This window comes from Pteronotus mesoamericanus, unplaced genomic scaffold (genome assembly GCF_021234165.1).
Source record: "Pteronotus mesoamericanus isolate MK-2021 breed Mesoamerican mustached bat unplaced genomic scaffold, CSHL_Meso_final contig_24, whole genome shotgun sequence".
NCBI lineage: Eukaryota > Metazoa > Chordata > Mammalia > Chiroptera > Mormoopidae > Pteronotus > Pteronotus mesoamericanus.
The window spans coordinates 17,776,931-17,797,547 of record NW_026555100.1 but is presented as its reverse complement, the minus strand read 5'-3'; the positions used below and the strand labels follow the sequence as shown (position 1 = coordinate 17,797,547).

General features: G+C 37.7%; 1 protein-coding gene across 1 annotated transcript in view; it reads left to right on the top strand.

Annotated features, from left to right (window-relative positions):
- The window catches only part of BICC1 (BicC family RNA binding protein 1), a 257,023-nt gene that overhangs the window by 218,038 nt on the left and 18,368 nt on the right, over window positions 1-20,617 (top strand). Inside the window, exons 4-17 of the mRNA XM_054572762.1 lie at window positions 539-618; window positions 2,363-2,521; window positions 4,621-4,674; window positions 5,112-5,306; window positions 5,527-5,778; window positions 7,824-7,955; window positions 10,006-10,192; window positions 12,014-12,175; window positions 12,766-12,962; window positions 13,096-13,228; window positions 13,787-13,943; window positions 17,067-17,232; window positions 19,893-19,932; window positions 20,320-20,474. Coding sequence (XP_054428737.1) covers window positions 539-618; window positions 2,363-2,521; window positions 4,621-4,674; window positions 5,112-5,306; window positions 5,527-5,778; window positions 7,824-7,955; window positions 10,006-10,192; window positions 12,014-12,175; window positions 12,766-12,962; window positions 13,096-13,228; window positions 13,787-13,943; window positions 17,067-17,232; window positions 19,893-19,932; window positions 20,320-20,474 — 2,069 coding nt within the window. The remainder of the gene's footprint in view (window positions 1-538; window positions 619-2,362; window positions 2,522-4,620; window positions 4,675-5,111; window positions 5,307-5,526; window positions 5,779-7,823; window positions 7,956-10,005; window positions 10,193-12,013; window positions 12,176-12,765; window positions 12,963-13,095; window positions 13,229-13,786; window positions 13,944-17,066; window positions 17,233-19,892; window positions 19,933-20,319; window positions 20,475-20,617) is intronic.

Genomic DNA, 20,617 nt, shown 5'->3' with positions numbered 1-20,617 from the left:
CCTTGGCTGCCAGGTTACATCGATGTCCTGCAAACTCTCCTCGCTATATTAACAATGGTTGGACTTTTTCTGGAGAGACCTCATATTAGTCACTTAATACTAATTTTTGATAAATGTTAATGCAGATTAAGTTGTTTTTTCTATTAACAGTAGTTTCCTCTCTAGCCATACAAAGAAAGCTCTTGTGTAGATTAAATGAGTTAATGCATTTAAAGTATTAGAACAGGGCCTTGGATGTAATGAGAGATCAGTTAATAAGTGGAATTTGTATACTCCTCACTTGTTCAAAATATAATTACATGGTATACTTATTTTTAAATTAAGTTTAAAGTTAAATGGTTTAATCAGTTTTTAGAAGGAGAAACCAATGAATGCAGAATTTGGATTTTTTTATATTTTTATCTTTATTAGTGATAACACACTTAGAACGAATCAAATATTGAATTTATTACAGAATCTCTTTTCTTATATTGTAACATCTGTTTCAAAACAGAGTTTAAAGGTTTCATATGAGCTGTTTGTTTTTGATTTCTTATAGATCCCCATATTAAGGTTTCTGGAAAGAAAGAAGACGTTAAGGAAGCCAAGGAAATGATCATGTCTGTCTTAGACACAAAAGTAAGTGAATGTTAAGGACACTCAGATGTCAGAACCTTGTCTCTGCAAGGGCTACTTCATGCTGTTATGAAAGAACCATTTGGAGAAGAAAAACCAGGAGAAAGTAATGGTGGGTTTTAAAATAAGCACATGTGATTCTACAATGGGTGTAAAGTTCTGTTTAAAATCTGAATAGGTTCTCTCTTATTGGGTAATTGAATAATGGTATATCTACATGCATATGTATATACACATATATATGTATGTGTGTAAGTGTACATATGTATGTATGTATGTGCCATCTTCAGAAGTAGACATTGATCCTTATTTGTGTAGGGCAAGTAATGAAGAATGTAAGAATTAGCATATTGGGCTTTATGATGCCAGTAGAAAACTGAAATGATCTCCTGCATAAGCTCCATGTGAGATGGCATGACACCTGACACTTTCTCTTGTACATTCTCTGCAACTATATATAGAGATAATAGGGAGATTTAAGTATTTAAAAATGCATACTCATTGGTGAGTATTAATTTTAATAAACACTTTAAATTGCTATATGGCAGGCACTTTGCTAAGCACTTTTAAAATACTCATTTTTTATTCTCATAACTAAGCACAGATATTAGAGAATTTAACCAGGATCCAGTTGCTAGTAAGTGGGGAGGTAGGATTTAAATCCAGGCTGTCTGGTTCTTAATCATCTGATAGTTCATAGAGATGGTTTCTGAGCTCTTCCTCTTTCTTTTCTTGTTCTTTTTTTATTTTTTATTCTTAAGAATTATTTACTTTATAATTATTAACTATTTTAGAAATTCCTTTAAAAAGAATATCCTCCTGTATTTCAAAGTTTAAACTAAAAGAGCTGTTTTAAAAACCAAAGTATTTAATGGGTATATTTAAAATTAAGAATCGAGAAGATATAAAACTATTGATATTTTTTTATGTCTGGTTGTCTTAATACTTTTAAATTTTACTAAGGACTGAATTTTAGTATCCATTTTGTAAATGAGAAAAGATTTCGTATCTCTCTTTATAATTTTATAGCACTAAATTTCTCAAAATTAAATACATGGATTCCATATGACCATATTTCATCATGTCTTAGAATTTTACATTTTGCTTTAATATAACTAATCTCATACTTTGTGTTGTTCTACTTAAGCCACTTTACTGTTAGAGAACTATGTTTTGTGATCTCTTCATTTTTCTTCCTACCAGACAGAATAATAGCTCTACTTTGTAAAGTTTGACATACAGTATTATAGAAGTTGTGAAAACGTTTATAAATACTTCTTTATTCAGATTGAGATTTATTTTTATTTCTATTTTTCTATCATCCTAGTTCTACAGTTGTACTAGCATATATATGTGTATAGTCAGTCTTGTAATTGTGTTTTCATCTGTTTTTAGTTACTTGAATTAAATGTTTCATGAATAATGTCTATTAAAGAAAAAAGAGTAATTTATTTATAATTGTACCTGATTTTATTTAAAAACTACTTTCCGAAAATTAGCTTGCTAAATATTATATCTTTCTATTTCATATGACAAATTTGTCTGAAAATAAGAATTTCTTTTTTTATAACCAACGAGAAATATATAGATGTCAAAAATTTTTAGATTAAGGTGACCTTATTAAGAAATCTGTACGGCCTGCTGTGGCTCACTTTTTGTTAATACTGTTCCCTTGGGTGGGGGATGTGTTAGGGAGTTGTTCCTTCCTTTTTCATGTGTCAAGAATTAATACATTATTTCCACATAGAGCAACCGGGTCACCTTGAAGATGGATGTGTCACATACAGAACATTCTCATGTCATCGGCAAAGGCGGCAACAATATTAAAAAAGTAATGGAAGAAACAGGATGCCACATCCACTTTCCAGATTCCAACAGGAATAACCAAGCAGAAAAAAGCAACCAGGTGCTTTACCTTTTCACATGAATTTGTATGTAACAGAGTTTACAGCCTTAATTTTCCACGTGTGTATCTTTTTTGGGGAGACGAGAGCACAAACGTCATCGTGGCGATGACATGCAGTGGGGACTGACAGTGCCCCGCTTCTTTAAAGGGACGCGTTGTAGGCGGGCCTGAAACTCTTGATCTCTTAAGTGGCTGGTTGGTAGAAGAGAGGGGGGAAGTGACGGCAACATACAGTGAAGTCCGTAAGGAAGGGCCCGGAGAGCACGTGAATTCGGGAAGGACCTGAGGCTGGCTGGTCCGAGCGCCCACCCGGGCTGGGGTTCTCTCACAGCCTCCTGAACGGCAATCCATGAGCGCCCAGCTTCCTAATGTTCAGTCGTAGCTCTCTTTTTAAGAAATTTTTTTATTTTTGAATTATAGTCGATGCACACTATTATATTAGTTCCAGGTGTACAAGGCCCTGATTAGACATTTATGTAACTTACAGAGTGGCCACCCTGTTAAATTTTTCACCCATCCGATATCACACGTAGTTATTACAATATTACTGACTGTATTCCCTGTGCTGTACTTTCCATCCCTGTGACTGTTTTGTAACTACCAGTTTGTACTTCTAAATTATGTCTCTCTTTAGTTCATACCCATTTCTCTTAGGTCTTATATTTGGAAACAAGTGGAACTCACCTGTCCACATGAAAGCATTTTAAGTACATACTTGAAGATCAGATAATATTGAGTTATTTAAAAGTTTTTTCCCTTCTAAGCTAATCAAGATACTAGAAACTGTATCTGCCACAAAGGTGAATAAATGGGGACTGATGAGACAGCAGGATGTGTACATGAGGAACTAGATCGAAAGCCATGGTAGGAAGCAGGGGCAGTATTGAAAATATTTGACAACTGGTCTGGCATAAGCAGGCATTCTGTGAGCAGTGTCCTGGGCCCAACACACTTACCCTGATGCCAAGGTTACATCTTTAGTTGGTGGGTCCTGGGAAAGTCCGGGGGATCCTAGGAGGGCTGGAGGTGGGTCTTAGAGCAACATTTTTTTACCTGCTAGTACAGATGTAGTTCAGCATCTTAAGAACCTAGTACAGCAGCATCGTTGCATATTGATACTCATCCAGTCTCCGAAGAGTTTAAACAAAAGGGAGAAAATGCAGTGAACAGGACAAATTATGAAGGAGGCAGGATGGCCTCATGGGCCTGTGAGGTTTCAGGTAAGCCCAGTGGGTAATGTAGATCAATTGACACAAATTCCTTGAGGAGCTCATTAAAATGCAAATTTTGATTAAGCAGTTCTGGGTTGGTGCCTGAGATCCTTTTCTTTAAATTGAATTTATTGGGGTGACATTGGTTCACAAAACCATACAAGTTTCAAGTGTACAACTCAATTAAACAGCATCTGCACACTGTCCATGCCCACCGCCCCAGGCAGTCTCTTTCCATCCCCAGCCGCCTCCCTTCGCCTACCTCCCGGGACCCCCACCCCCTTTCCCTCTGGCTCTCACCACATGGTTGTCTGTGTCTGTTACACATACATATTTTTTTTGCTTAATCTCTTCACCTTCTTTCATCCAGTCCCCCCACACCCTCTGACAACTGTCAGTCTGTTCCATGTATCTATGCCTGTTTCTATTTTGTTTTTCAGTTTATTTTGCTCATTAGATTCCACACATAAATGAGATCAAATGGTATTCGTCTTTCTCTGACTGGCTTATTTCACTTAGCATAATAATCTTTAGGTCACTCATGCTATCACAAAAGGATTTTCTTTATGATCAAGTCATATTCCACTGTGTAAATGTACCACAGCTTTTTAATCCACTCATCTATAGATGGACACCTGGGCTGTCTCCAAGATCTTGGCAATTATAAATAATGTTGCTGTAAACACAGGGGTGGATGTATTCTTTCAAATTAGTGTTTTGAGTTTCTTAGGATATTTTCTCAGAAGTGGGTTTGCTGGGTTAACAGCCTCCCGGATAATGCTGATGCTGCCTTTTCCTGGAGGACACTTTGAGTAGCAAGGATGGGGGTAACTTGAAAAGCAGATGTGGGTTCAATAAACCTGATTTTGAATTTCCTTGTCTTTGCAGGTTTCTATAGCAGGACAACCAGCAGGAGTAGAGTCTGCCCGAGTTAGAATTCGGGTAACTATTTATTACTTTAATACCATAAATCACTATCTGCAATATTTTCATTATAGAGTATTAAAAATATCATAATTTATCCATTTATAATAAAGTAGTGTGTTCATTGTGTAGGAGATAGTGACAGAGGTTGGTTCCATGTATTAAAGAAGTTCCTTAGAAACATTCTGGATTTTACCTGACTCAGTTTCTCTGGTGGTTTTGAAATTAGAGCCCTGAGGAAAATGCCACAAGCAATTAAAGTTACAAACTTTCATGTTTCATAAAAGTCTCCTTTACTTTAAGAAACCTTACATATTCTACCCAAGATTATGTCTATAATGAAAGCAATTTATGTTTTAATATTCCCTCTCCAGAAAAGAATGAATGAGTTATACATATATCTAAATGTATGATAATATAGCTATTCGCTTTGGGTTTTCATAATTTCATTTTAGGAGCTGCTTCCTTTGGTGCTGATGTTTGAGCTACCGATTGCTGGAATTCTTCAGCCAGTTCCTGATCCTAATTCCCCCTCCATCCAGCACATATCCCAAACATACAACATTTCAGTGTCCTTTAAACAGCGTTCCCGAATGTATGGTGCTACTGTCATAGTACGAGGGTCTCAGAATAACACTAGTGCTGTGAAGGTACGTGATGGAGATAATTGCGAACATCGTAAGGGTACAAATGATTCAAGTTTTATTTGTAAAGAATTTTCGACTTGTTTTTCAGAATTTTCTCTTGCGTTACATTCTGGTTTATAGAATGTGTTGTAGTTTTCTATAGCTGTTAAAAGTGCATTAGACTCTTTCTCTGTGTGTGAACAGTTACCTTATACAAGTATTTCTCTCCCACATTTTCTCCTAGGAAGGAACTGCCATGCTGTTGGAACATCTGGCAGGCAGCTTGGCGTCTGCTATTCCTGTGAGCACACAACTAGATATTGCAGCTCAACATCATCTCTTTATGATGGGTCGAAACGGAAGTAACATCAAACATATCATGCAGAGAACAGGTGCTCAGATCCACTTTCCTGATCCTAGTAATCCACAAAAGAAATCCACCGTCTACCTCCAGGGCACCATTGAGTCTGTCTGTCTTGCAAGGCAATATCTCATGGTAGGTTTAGTGAAATTAGTGTTACAATTTTTTTTTTTTTTACATCTCTGGGTACAGTGTATATTGCTGCACACACCTTAATAAAGTGGTACTTATGAAAGCACTTTGGAAACCTGGTCAACTAAGGACATTTCTTGGTGAAAGGAAAGAAAAGAGTGAGGCAGATGGTGCCTCACAGGCCAAATTGCGTTATATAGGTAAGGTAATTTCCTTGCTGTATTTTTCTTTTCTAAAACTTAGACTAAACACAGAAGAGGTTCAAATGAAATAACTATTTTGAGGAAGGTTATTATTTTCATATGACCTATATTGGTTTGCAGTTTTCATTTGGCAAAGAAAGTCTTCTATTTAAACAGGAAAGTAAAAATACATTTTAAATATTACCCTCAAGGACAAATTTTGATAGTGTGCAATGTTTGGATGTTTCATAAATCTGATATAATTTGTAAAATGCTGTTTGAGCTGTGAATTTTAATGTTAAACATTGAAGAAAAATAGCAGAGTTATATAATTCAGTACTGCTTCCACCTTATAATTTGCAATATATTTATCCTTCCTATCTTCATTTAAAAACCCATTGTGAATGTTGATATATAGTTACCAAATGAACTGACATAATGTAGACTAACAAATATTTTTATTAAAACCACTGTTGTATTATTCTGTTTAGAACTTGACCTTTAATGACATTTGAATCAGTAAGCTTCACGTATGGTCTTTGCTATTATTAACTTAGCAGAATTTGTTTTTGAGAAACTTTTAGGAAATTCAATTTCATATGGTTGACTCCATTTCTCTGACAGATGAGAACTTGTTTTAATTATTAGAGAATATAATACATAATTTTATGAAATTTATTTTGTTGTGAATGATATTTTTTAGCCAGATTTACTTTATCAAGCTATTTTTAATATCTTGCTAATCACACAGCATATTCATATCCAAAGATTATTATGCTTACTCTTCATATTTTTTCTTGCTTTTCAGATTCTTTAGGGTATTATCTTGAGTTCAGTGAACTTTTTCATACTGTGGCTATACCTGCCAAAAGTATAGGTGTGCAATAAAAAGTATTATTGCACAATATTAAAAGGAGTAACCGAGGGAGGGATAAATTAAAAGGATTCAACCTATATTTTAAACACCATCACCTTTTTTTAATAGCCATGTCCTTACAAAAATCACTTTTGTCCACAAGAGAAATGAAACACAGTAATTTCATTTTAATTCTAGTATGTTTCATAACACCTTCTCCTGATACTTACGTACAAAACCCATCAGTCATTAGGCTAGCCCTGAGTATCCTGTGCTTCAGAAAGTGTATGTGACGTGGCGCCTATCCTCAGTAGGTTAGAGGCCAGGAAGAAAGCATCAGAGAAAAAAACAAGTACCAAACCCTGCAGTGCTACACAGTGCAGAAATTAGCTTGAGGGAGGAGGTAAAGTCTGAGGTACATCAGAAGAAAAGTAGGCTTTGTGTTGCTGAAGAAGCCTTATGATGAGTGAAGATGCCACTGTAGAGTATCTGTACAAGGCAGTGAAGAGGCTGGTCCAGCCCGGGGGAGGGGGCTGACACGCAGACACACCTGCGATTGCACAGACACAACCAGGCCAAAATGGGGAGATCTTTATATGCTGATAGGTGTTTAGATTTCATCCAGGAGACAGTGAAAAGCCACTGCTGTCAGTCTTGGAACAAAGGCTCAAATGAATACCGTTCCTTTGGTTGAGAATCTAGCTTCTGGCCTCACTAACACAACTGACATCGGAGAGCAGAGGAGTTTTTCCAGGTGGAGAGGCGTAAAAATTCAGAGCCAAAAACAGAAACTTAAGACACAAATATGTCACCAAAAAGTAGTTTCTGCCATGCAATGTTATTTTCACACAGCCCTCTGAGCTACGTGAAGGTGTGTAGTTTGGATTTGATACTTTGGTTTACTCTTTAGATCTGTAAAATACTGCATTATTTGTAGGCATGTTAAATTATTAGGGGTTTAAATGAATAGCTTTTTAACCTCCTGCACCCTGTATTGTGACATTTCCTAGGGTTGTCTTCCTCTTGTGCTGATGTTTGATATGAAGGAAGAAATTGAAGTTGATCCACAATTTATCGCTCAGTTGATGGAACAGCTGGATGTCTTCGTTAGTATTAAACCAAAGCCAAAACAGCCCAGCAAGGTTGGTGTGGAGTCTGGATCCAGAAAACCATGTGTCACATCACATTCTCTTTTATTTGCATATAAGTGTGTATTTGCCCATTCATGGGACTAAATATCCTATATGATATGTGTCATTATATATCATATTTAGTTATTTTGTGCAAGTATAAACTTGTAACAACATTCATTATTGATCACCATTATCTTATGTATGTTGGTTTTTGGAGTCCATTTTTAGTGACCATTATTTTTCAATAAATATATTGAGAAGGAAAGAGAAAACCTTTTTAAATTTATTTGCAAGTTGGTAACTTTAAGCATTACTAAGCTACCAGGCAGTTGATAAAGCTAAGTATTGTATGTGTACATGTCGGTACAATTCCAAAAAATATTCATTTTTTGAGTGACCGTGCTAGCCCTGTAGATGTAAAGAAGTGCCCATTTTCTTTAATAATACATATTTTAGTGATGAATTATACCCAGTTCAGCCTTCTTGGAACCTTTCCGTTAAGATGTTACAAAATTTCAGTAATTCCATGCACAGTAAAAATTAAATGAGAATTCCAATGATACTGAGTGCTAGTGAGAAAGTGAGGAAACAGGATTGGTCTGATATTAATATTTTGTAAATTGGCACAACCACTTTCAAGAGCAATTTGAGACCATCCAAACACACTAAACGGAGTGATACCCTACCCCCAGCAACTCCACTTCTAGTTATATACTCCGAGGAAACCTGTGTACCAGAAATTGAAGGGTAGGTTGTGTTGGGGGGAGAAGGGGGAAGCAAGTTGCATAATAGCATGTACTCAGTGGTATCATTTATGCATATTTTTATTAGAGTAGGTAAAACACCAAAGAGTCATGCCTTCTGTTTTTAAATTTCTAAGCTGTAAGTTTTATCAAATATACCTAATGGTATATGCATAATATATATTAGGTACAATTTTTTTTATATATGTAAATAATATATTCAGTGTTCAGCTTAAGACAAACTCATGCCATCTTCAAAAGAAAACTTTAAATGAAAAGATAGCAGTGATTCTAAGTGAACCTGATACAATGAGTTTAAAGTTAGAGACTAGGGCATTAATTTTCTGTATTATGAAGCGTCATGCATGCTTGACTAATAGGAGGTGACTTAGAGTCACTGTAGGTACAAGGACTAAAAGATAAAGGTGATAGACTTGTGAGGACTGGTGCACCTAAGACGGGCAGACACAAGAAGAACCCCTGGAGCTCAGTAGGAAATGAGCAGAAGTCAGGGGAAGCAGAGTGTGCGAGAGGACGCCAAGCACGGCGGCATCCCAGGGCTTTATTCATGCCTGCTGGCGCCCGGCTCACCACCGCTTCCACTGCTTTCTCAGCCACAGATTTTCTTTATTGTTCGTTGGAGGCTTCCCCCCTGGGGTTCACACTTCCAGCTTTCTAGATGAGTCCATTGATAACAAAGATTTATTGTTTAGGAATTTATTTTCCTGTAAGCTTTGCCATAGATATGTCATCATTGAGGAATAGTGGTACCTCAAGGTCTATTAGTTAACTGGTAGACCATAAATGTCAAATGTAAGTGACTGTTATTATGCAGTATATGTACTGTAGGGAGACAAGTTTGATTTATTCTGTAAAAATGAGATAAAGGGGGGAAGCTTTAATGTAAAGACAAGAGGATGTAAACGGGAATGGGCTCTAGAGATGGCCCGCGTTCCAGCCCGCTGGCTGCCCCCACAGCTGTGCTGTGACATTGGGTAAGTCCCTTACCCTCACTGAAGAGGAATAATAATTTCCACCCCATCATAAGGTTTTGGTGGGAACTGGAATGTGTGTGCAGCTTCCTTCATTGTGCTTGGAATACAGGAGACACCCAGTGAATGGTAACTAGCCTTTCGGTTTTACCAAAAGGAGGAAACATAGTAAGTGGCTAGAATTTGCAGTTGACTCTTTAAAGCAGCATTAATAAATTCCCTAAGTGGAATTTTTATTACTGCATTCATTTCTCACCCGCCTGCCCAGTTCATTGTAGACTACTTGCATGTCACTTTTTTCTTTCCCATTGTGTGTTTTCATAGTCTGTGATTGTGAAAAGTGTTGAACGAAATGCCTTAAATATGTATGAAGCAAGGAAATGTCTCCTCGGACTTGAAAGCAGTGGGGTTACCATAGCAACCAGTCCTTCCCCAGCATCGTGCCCTGCCGGCCTGGCATGTCCCAGCCTGGATATTTTAGCCTCAGCAGGCCTCGGACTCACTGGACTAGGTATAAAATTTATTATTATAGCACCTCTCAGTCACTGGGGGATTGTGAATCCAGTTCCCTTTCTTTCTGCCGCGCGCGCGACTACATTTTAAAGGCTATGTTTTTTCCTCTTCAAGCCCTCAGGTCAGGTGAAAGCAACAAAACTCGAATCAGTCCATTTTGTTTTTTAGTTAGACTCTATGGATTTGTTTCCCAGATTCTTCTTATTTCAGCATAAATAATCAACGTCTGACTGTTTTATTTTCGGCTGTGATTGTTCTCCTAAATTAGGAATGCCACTGAGAGTGAAGTCAGCAGGCCGACTATAATTTATGTGTTTGTTCTCTCTGGCATCTGCAATATTGCCATCAGTCCCCAGAGATACGGATTATCCAGTTTGCATTTCAGAAAGTAATTGCAGATCTGCTGAGGGGCGTGCTGAGGGGGCGGTGAGACCAGGCAGAACCCTCACGCCCAGGGGTTAGGCCTGCTTCGTTCCTGAGACACAAAGGAAACCTAGCCTGGGGCCACCAAGGGAACAGACGGACCTGTGTTCATAGCTAAGGCAAAGTATAGGACCAAGAAAGAAATCATCATCTCAGTGCTTTAGTTCTTTAAGGTAGAGAGAGCCACTCAATAGCCTCGGCAATATTTGTTGCCTCACAATGGATTCCCATCTTACCGGCTGAAGGTGGTTGCTCTGTGAAATTATGCTAGGTTCCCTACTTTCTTGTACATTTTCTTGAAAGCCTTTATATAAAGAGTTAATGCAATAACCTAGCAAATCATTCTGCCGAGTTCAGTGTTGACTTGAGACAGGAAAACTCCTCTCAGCAGTCTTTAATTTTTTCTAATAGCTATTCTTTAAAAAAATAAAATCTTTAATAAAATAACATGTTTAAATAGTGTGATTAATATACCAAGTAGCCTTGCTTAGGCACCATTACAGTAAAGGCAGATTTTTTTTCCTCTTGGAAAAGTTGTCCCTTCCACTAGAGGTCTGAACAGTCACGTTAACACAGCAGTGCATCTGGAAATGCCAGTCACAGAACTTGGCAGGAACTGAGTTCTTGCTGCACTAGAGAGAAAAAAGTGAGTAGAGATTCATAATCACTCAATTTTTAAAATGTTTTTATGGCTATACATATCCTGTAATACCTAATGCTCTAAGTATTCCTGGAAACTTGTATAAAAATCCACATTTTACTTTAAAACATATTTTAAATGCCAGAAGGAAAATTGCATTACCTAAATCGAGCATTAAATCCCTAAAACAAGGGGAAAACTTTTTTTCTGAGAAAAGTTTTCACGTACATCGAGACAGAGTGCAAGGAAGTCACGTATGTGTTTTGACATCGTATGAAAAGTGTTGTAGGTGGCTGGGCCCATCCGCGATGGGCCAGGCAGAGCCAATCTGGGGTGGGAAGACACTCCCTTAGGCACTGCTAATTGTCAGTGGTTCGCAATGTTTGTCTGACAGCATATGACAGCTATGTTATGCAGGGAAATGAAAATGGATGAAAATGGGTTTCCACTTGAGCAGAATTTTGTTCATCTTGGCCAGTGAAATGAATGCAGAGCCAGTGGCGCTGCTCAGTGACCCTGCCTGCTTTCCTGATGTGGACGCACATCTGCCTTCCATTTCCTCATCAGCATCTGTTTGTGGATAAGCGAGGTCCTGTGTTGAAATTGTATCATGCAGTATTTCATGTAAATATTTGAAAGAAGGTAATCTTATCACTCAGATTATATCAGTGTGCATTCTGAATGGCAGTATTGGTGCCGTCTGTTATTTTAAAATCTTGGATTTATGCATATTGACTTTACATTCATTCATTACAGGTCTTTTGGGCCCCACCGCTTTATCTCTAAACACTTCAACAACCCCGAACTCACTCCTGAATGCTCTTAATAGCTCAGTCAGTCCCTTGCAAAGTCCAAGTTCTGGCACTCCCAGCCCCACGTTATGGGCACCCCCGCTTGCTAATACTTCAAGTGCCACAGGTCAGTATCATTTAAGTGCAATCATAGGCATGTCTCTGTAGGTATTACCAGTTTTTAAATAAAATATACTAGTGGTTCTGTGTCCTTAGGGAGAAGTTACGGTTCCAAATATACTGCAGCCTAACAGAAATTTCCTAATGTGTAAATTAATTAAAATGATGCACAAAAAAGCAGTGGGTTTTCCATAAAAGTAAAATATAATCTTCAAATGTGACAAGCAGATCAGGATAAGGAGCACGATGTGCAGGGAGCAGTGGCAGTCACATGAAGGTCACTGACCTGAACAGGAGGGAATGTAGGTTCGGCTTGGAGAAATTAGAATTGCTCGATAGCCGTATGCGCACACTAAGTCTAGCTTGTTTCTTCATCTGTACAATGAGGAGCTTAGATTAAATATTCTCTAAACTGTTACTCTATTTTAACATTGTTTTGTGCAGTAATGTTTAACCTACTTGCAGAGAGGTATCACAATTGAATTCTCTTCTGAATCTGCAGCAATAAAAATGTTTTTTGTTGGTACTGAAAACAATATAATGCATGTTGCTTCTGAGTATTTTTCTAATATCTGTCTTCATGAAATATTGGTCTAGGTTTTTCTGCTGTACCACACCTTATGATTCCATCTACTGCCCAAGCCACGCTAACCAACATTTTGTTGTCTGGAGTACCTGCCTACGGGCACACAGCCCCGTCTCCCCCTCCTGGCTTGACTCCTGTTGACGTCCACATCAACAGCATGCAGACCGAAGGCAAAAAAATCTCTGCTTCTTTAAATGGACATGCACAGGTAATGTCCTTCAGTGAAAGAACGTGACCTGTGCTCTTTGTAAGAGATAAGCCACTACTTGTAAAACTTTCAGCTGAAAATGAATTTTAGAATTGTGATCATAACTGCATATTACTTTCTATTATCATTTCAGTCTCCAAATATAAAATATGGTGTAATATCCACTTCATCACTTGGAGAAAAAGTGCTGAGTTCGAATCATGGTGATCCATCTAGACAAACGAGTGGATCTGAGCAGGCATCTCCCAAACCAAACCCTGCAGAAGGTATCTTTCCTTCCAAACTTCACCCTGGTCTGTCACTTGAATAGAGGGGCTGTAGAAAGTCCACGCAGTGATTTTGAATTGGTTTTGCTCACCAATTACAACTCATCCTGCCTCACATGCAGAAAGACAACATCTTGAATGAAATTCTGAAGAGCATGGTGAAAGATAAACTGAAAAACAGATAAACTTCTTACAGAAAGAATCACTTTCCCATTACATTGGAACTTCCTAAATCAAAGTGAATATAATTGTAGAGCAGGAAAGCATCAACTTACTAAATGTGTGTATATAGAAACATGTATATAATTTCTTTCTAAGTAGGGTATATCTTTTTCTAACCTGTTCATCCCTAACAATCTTTGAAAAATAGGAGGATGTTCTCTTCAAATTTCATCTTGAGTTTTTGAGGCAGCTGGACTGTGTTAAGGTGTCGTCTCTGCAGCTGAAAGCAGCTGCATCTGTGTCTCCGTAGCGTTGGATTCTGGTTTGTTTCCATTGTAGGTGGTTGTTAAAGGCAAACTGGTATTTTGGGTTTTCACTGTTTTCTCTTCTCTGCAGGTTGCAATGATGCTTTTGTTGAAGTAGGCATGCCTCGAAGCCCTTCCCATTCTGGGAATGCTGGTGACTTGAAACAGATGCTGGGGCCCTCCAAAGTTTCCTGTGCCAAGAGGCAGACAGTAGAACTATTGCAGGGCACCAAAAACTCCCACTTACAGTAGGTATTTTCATCTTGAAAAGGCCTTGACGCTTTGAAAGAAATTGTATAACAGGCTGGATTTGTTGTAAGTTAGTGGAACAAAACTGGATTTGTTTAGCAGTTAGTGCTGTTTGGTTTCAGTGAATTTGATCTTATCCGTGTTTTTTTCATTGCTCCCTATACTTTTTTTTCCTTTAGAAGTTTTTTATTTTGAAGAAACACTGGTTTATAATATTATATAAGTTTCAGGTGTGCAACATTATAATTTGACATCTGCATATACTACATCGTGCTCACAACCGCAAGCCCAGTCTCCATCTGTCAGCCACACAGCCGACTCTCTTCCCCTGTTCTCCTCCTCCTCCACCCAGCCTCCCTCTGGTAGCCATAGATCTGTTCTCTGCCTCTATGAATGTGTTTTTGTTTTTGATTTTATTCCTTTGTTTTGTTTTTGTATTCCACATATGAGTGAAATGATATGGTACTTGTCTTTTTCCATCTAATTTATTTCATTTGGCATAATACCTTCAAAGCCCATACTTGTCACAAATGGCAGAATTTCATCTTTTATGACTAATAGTCCAATTCAATCTTAGTGATGTTTTTGTGAGTAAAAATTTTATTAAAGAATAATAATAGGGTATTTTTTACCCTTATATTTTATCTAGAGTCCTTCCCTTCTTCATAAACCTTGGGTTTATCTCTGGGTCCTCTGAACTATCTATATTGCTTTGAAACTTTTAGCATTCTCTCTGCTCCTCAGTAATCAGCAGGGCAATTTTTACTCTTCCATTTTGCTGTTAGGTATTTTCCTGCTGTGAATTCTTCTTCATTTGCCTTTGAATTTCTAACTTAAACAATGGCTCCCTTGTTCCAAGGTAGTTAACTGCTAACTTTGGTAATAAATACTTGACAGTGTCATGATTTCATTTATTACAAAGCAGTAAACAGAAATACCTATATTGTATTAAATATAACTCTCCTGTGCCATAGGATAGTTACAAATGTGTTTTCCTTACTCTCTCTTCTTTTTCACTTCTTTTTTTTTGTTTGTTTCAAATAGGTAGCCCATGTGTTTTAAAAGAGAAACAGTGGAATGCTTCTGTATTGAAAGGCTTTGCTACCATCCACCTCCATTTCAGCAGTTTTCTCTATTGTCTTAATTTTTTTATACAGTTGATCCTTGAACAATGCAGGGTTAGGGGCACTGCCCCCCTGCACAGTCAAAACTCTGCATCTAACTTTGACTTCCCCAAAAGTTAACTGTAGTTGTCCCTTGGTATTTATGGGGGGTTGATTCCAGGACCCCTGTGAATACTTGAACCCACAAGCACTCAAGTCCCTTATATTAAATGCCATAGAACAGTGCATACAGTTGGCCCTCTGCATCTGCAGATTCCCAGCCATGGATTGAAAATACTGTTTTCAGTTTGTAGTTGGTTGAATCTGTGGATATGAAACCCAGGGAGATGGCAGGCTGCCTGTATATTTATTGAAAAAAATATGCATGTAAGTGAACCCATGTAGTTCAAACCCATGCTGTTCAAGGGAATGAATTGTATGTCCTTACAGAGTAGAATGTCTGTAGACAAATGCAGCATATATATTCTTATTTCATCTTTTTCTTACCAAAATCTGACTTGCCTTTGTGAACTCATTGATCATTAGTTACTGTTTTTACCATTTTGTCCAAATCTACTTTGTCTGTGTTTTTCTATACATGATACTAATACCCAAAATTAGCATTATTTACTATAGGTTAGATAAATGATTTTGCTTTTCTCTATATTGAACCATTTGAAATATACAGGTATTCCTTTCATCGAGTGTAGTGTGGATGCACATCGTTTCTCACCTTAATGAGACTGCACCCTCCAGAATGGCCTCCCTGCCTCCAGCCCCTCATCAGCTCAGTCAGTCCTTTATTTGGTCCCAGTAGTTATTTGGAACACATGAGTCTGACCTTGGCATACTCTGGCTGTAAACCACCGGTGGTCCACACTGTGTGCCTCCTCCCCTTTGCTTATGCTGTTCCCTCCTGGTTGCTGGTTGCCTTTTGCACTGGTGAACCTGCACATGCGCTTTAAATTCCAGTTTAAATGTCTGCAGTGAAACTTCCGTGAACTCTTGCCAAGCAAAGTTCATTGTTCTTCCTTTTGTTTCCAATAGCCCTTCCTAAATTCCTTCAGTTTCTCAACTTAGTGAATGATAAAAGAATGAATGAATAAATTGGCTCTTTGACCAATACTGTTTCTTATTTCTTCTGTACTTGAGCTTAACATGCAGCTGGATTTGAACTTGAAGTGCATGTATAGGGTATTATCAGTTCTTGTAATTCAGATGATTGGTCCCCATTTTAAGAAGCACCCTTGGCTCTGGCCGAGTAGCTTAGTTGGTTAGAGCATCACCCTAATATGCTGTGGCTGTGGGTTTGATCCCCAGTCAGGGCACACACAGGAACCAACCAGCGAATGCATAAATCAGCGGAACAATGCGCTGGTCTCTCTCGCTCTCACTCTCTCACTCTCACACTCTCATACTCTTTCAAGTCAATAAATAAACTTATTTTTAAAAGGAAGGAGCACTTTCATGCTCTTCTCATATACCCTGAACAGGTGTTGGAGAATATTTCCTATTTCTCTGCCACCTCTGTTATAGCAGATTTCACACGCATGAATTGGCTCATGCACATTTTACACACATGAATTGGATCAGGTGCATGCTTTCAGATCAGCTAGTCTTGTTTAGACCGTGTATGCATAGACCATTGATGGCTTCTTGATGTATACAAATTTAGAAATCTCGTCTGTATATCTATCCCATATGTATCATTTATATTATACTGTATATAATGTGTATGAATACATGTCATGAAATAGTTCCATCTATGGCCCTTAGAGTCAGAATGCCCAGGTTCAAATACCATTTACTAGATGATGACCTTGGATGAGGTACTTCCTTCCTCTGAAATATGGGGACCGTAATACCACCTACCTCATAGCAGTGTTGTGAGGATTAAATGAGATAATGCGTGTGAACAGTTGACAGTGGTTAACATACAGAGTAAATGTGGCACATGGGAAGCATTCGGTTCCTCTGTATATAACACTGGAGTGTTAAATTCCAAACTCTGTTTCGCAGCAGCACCGACAGGCTGCTCTCAGATCCAGAACTGAGCGCCGCGGACAGCCCTTTGACTGACAAGAAGGCTCCAGGGAGCGAGCGTGCGGCCGAGAGGGCCGCAGCTGCGCAGCAAAACTCCGAACGGGCCCGCCTGGCCTCTCGGCCATCATATGTCAACATGCAGGTAATGATCAAAAGATGGGAATGTCGTCCCAGTGTAGTGTGCTTGGGTTAGGGAACACGAATTCAGTGAGTGTAGAGCAGTAGAAGAGAAATTAAGTTTCCTTCCTGCACTCTAGTCAAAATTAAATTTAAATATATATGCAGTAGTTCGGAATTGATTTTGCTATAAACTTTAAAAGTGAAATGCAGCATTTAGCTTAAGTGATTAAATGATTTAAAATATAATCATTTATATTATAGTGACTATAATATATAGTGACATAAATGGTCTGTGTCACTGTTATATAAGTGACATTATTCATCTGTTCTATAAAATTTTAGATAAATGTCAGAGCTGTTATTTCTAAGTATTACTGCCTCATGACATAGCCTTGGATAAATAGATATAATATCCTTTTATCTATAAAATGGAGATGATAAATTTGTTTGGTGTCATTTAGACAGTTTTAAAAATAGCTGATAGGAAGCTTTAGTTTTTTGGAAAGTAAATAGTATTGATGATTATATTGGGTCACAGATTTTTATGATTATTTTAAACAATTTCCTGAACAGGAATTATTTTTTTCTATATCCCTTTTCCAAGTATTAGGCTAATTACTGAAAATAGGCTATTGACCATGGAATTCAGAAATCTGATTTCCATATAGATTACAATAGGAAAGAGAAGGATTTTGTGCTCTGTGCTTTTAGAGATATCTATAAACATTTGATTTCAGTATCAGAATTACCGGGTAGACTTACCTACCTCATAGAAAGAGATTTATCATCTACTTCCCCCCACCTCCAAAAGAAGGGAAGAATGTTTCAGAAAATCCTAGAAACAAAGCTGTCACAGATATGTCAAAGAAATTAATTCATGGAACTAAATTATACTTCTGTAATTCCAGCTTATCTGTTCTTTAATCCCTTGCATTTGAACATTGCCATGAGTTTTAGATGATTGTTTTTACAAAAGCCTTTATAAAGTGTCAAAGTTTAAAAAAAAAAAAGATAATTTGTTACATTTTCTCTGGTGGATTCATTTTCAGTTAATATAGATTAAAATTCTTTCATCTAAGAAGTATCCAATCCGCTTTATGATCCATGTATGGTTTTCATCCATCTTGTGGTTCTTATCTTTTCCATCAGTTTTATACCTAGAGTGAACCATTTTCATGTTTCTTTCTTTTATAAATGTTCCTGGTGATAGTTTCACCTTAAATAGATGTACTTTATGCCAGCTGACTTTTAAATCACTAAGAAATCAATGATAATAGTCAGCATTGACTGAAGACTTTCCGGATCCATCCGCTAAAAATCACGTCTTTTCTCCTCATGTTCTTGGAATGCCGTGTCTCCAGTTCTCTTTCCACACTTATCTCACTTCCTCATTTATTTTGTAGTTATTCCTTTTACCCATCCCCGCTGACTCTACATGCTTTAAGGCTGTATGTTATTTTTGATTAATTACTGTATTTTTCCACAAAGTGCAGTACAGTCTCTTCGGTCAGAGGCACTCCATAAATATTTATTGAACAACTGAACTTAGGATCTTCCCACACCTTGCTCTTAGACATTAATCATTAAAAGTCGACTGTAATTTCCAGTGCCATTTTAGACCTAAGATTTCAAAAACATCATCCAATTGTGTTCTCTAAAAACCTGCCTCTCCCAATCTACTGCCATGTTCTTCGAGTTAATGGTTTGTCTGGGCCAGCCCATTTACTTGCATTATCCTGACCTAATTATTATTTCTGGCACATTCTCTCTAAGGAGGAGGCCATTTCAGACTGTACGTTACCAGAGCACACACGCTGCATGTGGTTATACAGCCGTCCCAGGAAGAGGGTCAGAAGAGGTCTTGCCAGTTGGTTCTCAGCCCTCCAAATGGGCCTTTAAGACTTTGTTAAATCGAGTCTTAGCTCGTCCCTACACTGTTGAGAACAGTTGAGAACACTGGGTTAGCATTCGAGATGTAGCTCTATCCAGACTACTTTCTTCAACATGACCTGCCTTGGTTTCTGTGTAGACCTGACTGTGTCATACGTCACTTATTCACTGTGAATGAAAAGAATGGATAGTGCCGCCCCACCCCCCTGCAATAAAAGGTAGCTAGGTTTACTTGTACTGTCACGCTTAATGTTATTGTAGCTTAAACCTAGAGATTTGCCATTTATCTCATTTCAAAAGCAAAGACTATTTCAATTAAGCTGATTTCTTAAGTGTCTGGGCATTACACCACCTCAGGCCATGTATTGAACGGGGGATTCTGAGAAACAAATGAGGCCAGTAGGTAACTGAAAGCATTTTTGTAATGCAGTATTTTGAAACTGGGCATAATTATTATTAAGTTATTCACTATACTTTAGGATATACCTGTCCTAATGTTTTAAACATTTGTAGTAAATGGGAATTTTTTCCTGTCGAAGGAAGATTTCTAACTCTTGTCACTGTCAGAACTTAAAGTCAGAAGTAGTGATTTACTATTCTAATTAACCAGTTTTGAAAACATGTTTAAACTTACCAGACTTGCATTGAGTTAATGGCACATTATGGTGCAAAACTTAGCTTGTGTCGCAGGCAGCCCAGGCAGATCGGGCTGTTGTCAAAACCTCTGTTTTCTGATAATAGGGTACTGGCATGGCATTAGATAAACTGGCAATAAATCTGTTTTATTTTTAGGCATTTGACTATGAACAAAAGAAGCTGTTAGCAACCAAAGGTATGTGATATGTTAATGATCTATACTTTTTTTTTTTCTGTAGATGCTTAAAAGGTTTTCCAGTATTCACATTGAATTGTGAAATTGGACCTTCATTTAAAAAAATGTTCAGGTTTAAAGTTGCACAAATTTTGTTGAGACTGAATGTATTTTATTGACTAGCTTAACAGTAGGTCAATTATGAGATAATGTAACATTTTAAAATTTACCATTACTTTGTAGGAAATGTTTTATGAAGATAATTTAAGGCATTTTGGGTTAAGAAATAATTTTCAGTTATGTTTTCTTTACATATATTTGCATATATCAAAGGAACAACACTCATCAATATTTTTAAGAACTATATTAAAAATGTCAAGCATTTGTTTTATATTCTGTCTTCCAAAGCTATGTTAAAGAAGCCAGTGGTGACGGAGGTCAGAACACCTACAAATACCTGGAGTGGCCTTGGCTTTTCTAAATCCATGCCCGCGGAAACCATCAAGGAGCTGAGAAGGGCCAACCACGTGTCCTACAAGCCCACAATGACAACCACTTTCGAGGTTTGTGGAGTCCTCCCCATGTGTTCTTCCTTTCTGGTCTCCCAGCGGACAAGAACAGTCGTCTCTCCCCTTCCATTCTTTATTTACTTAAGGAAAAGTCGTTAATGGGGATTTAATTTCTTTTCTTATATACGTATTGCATA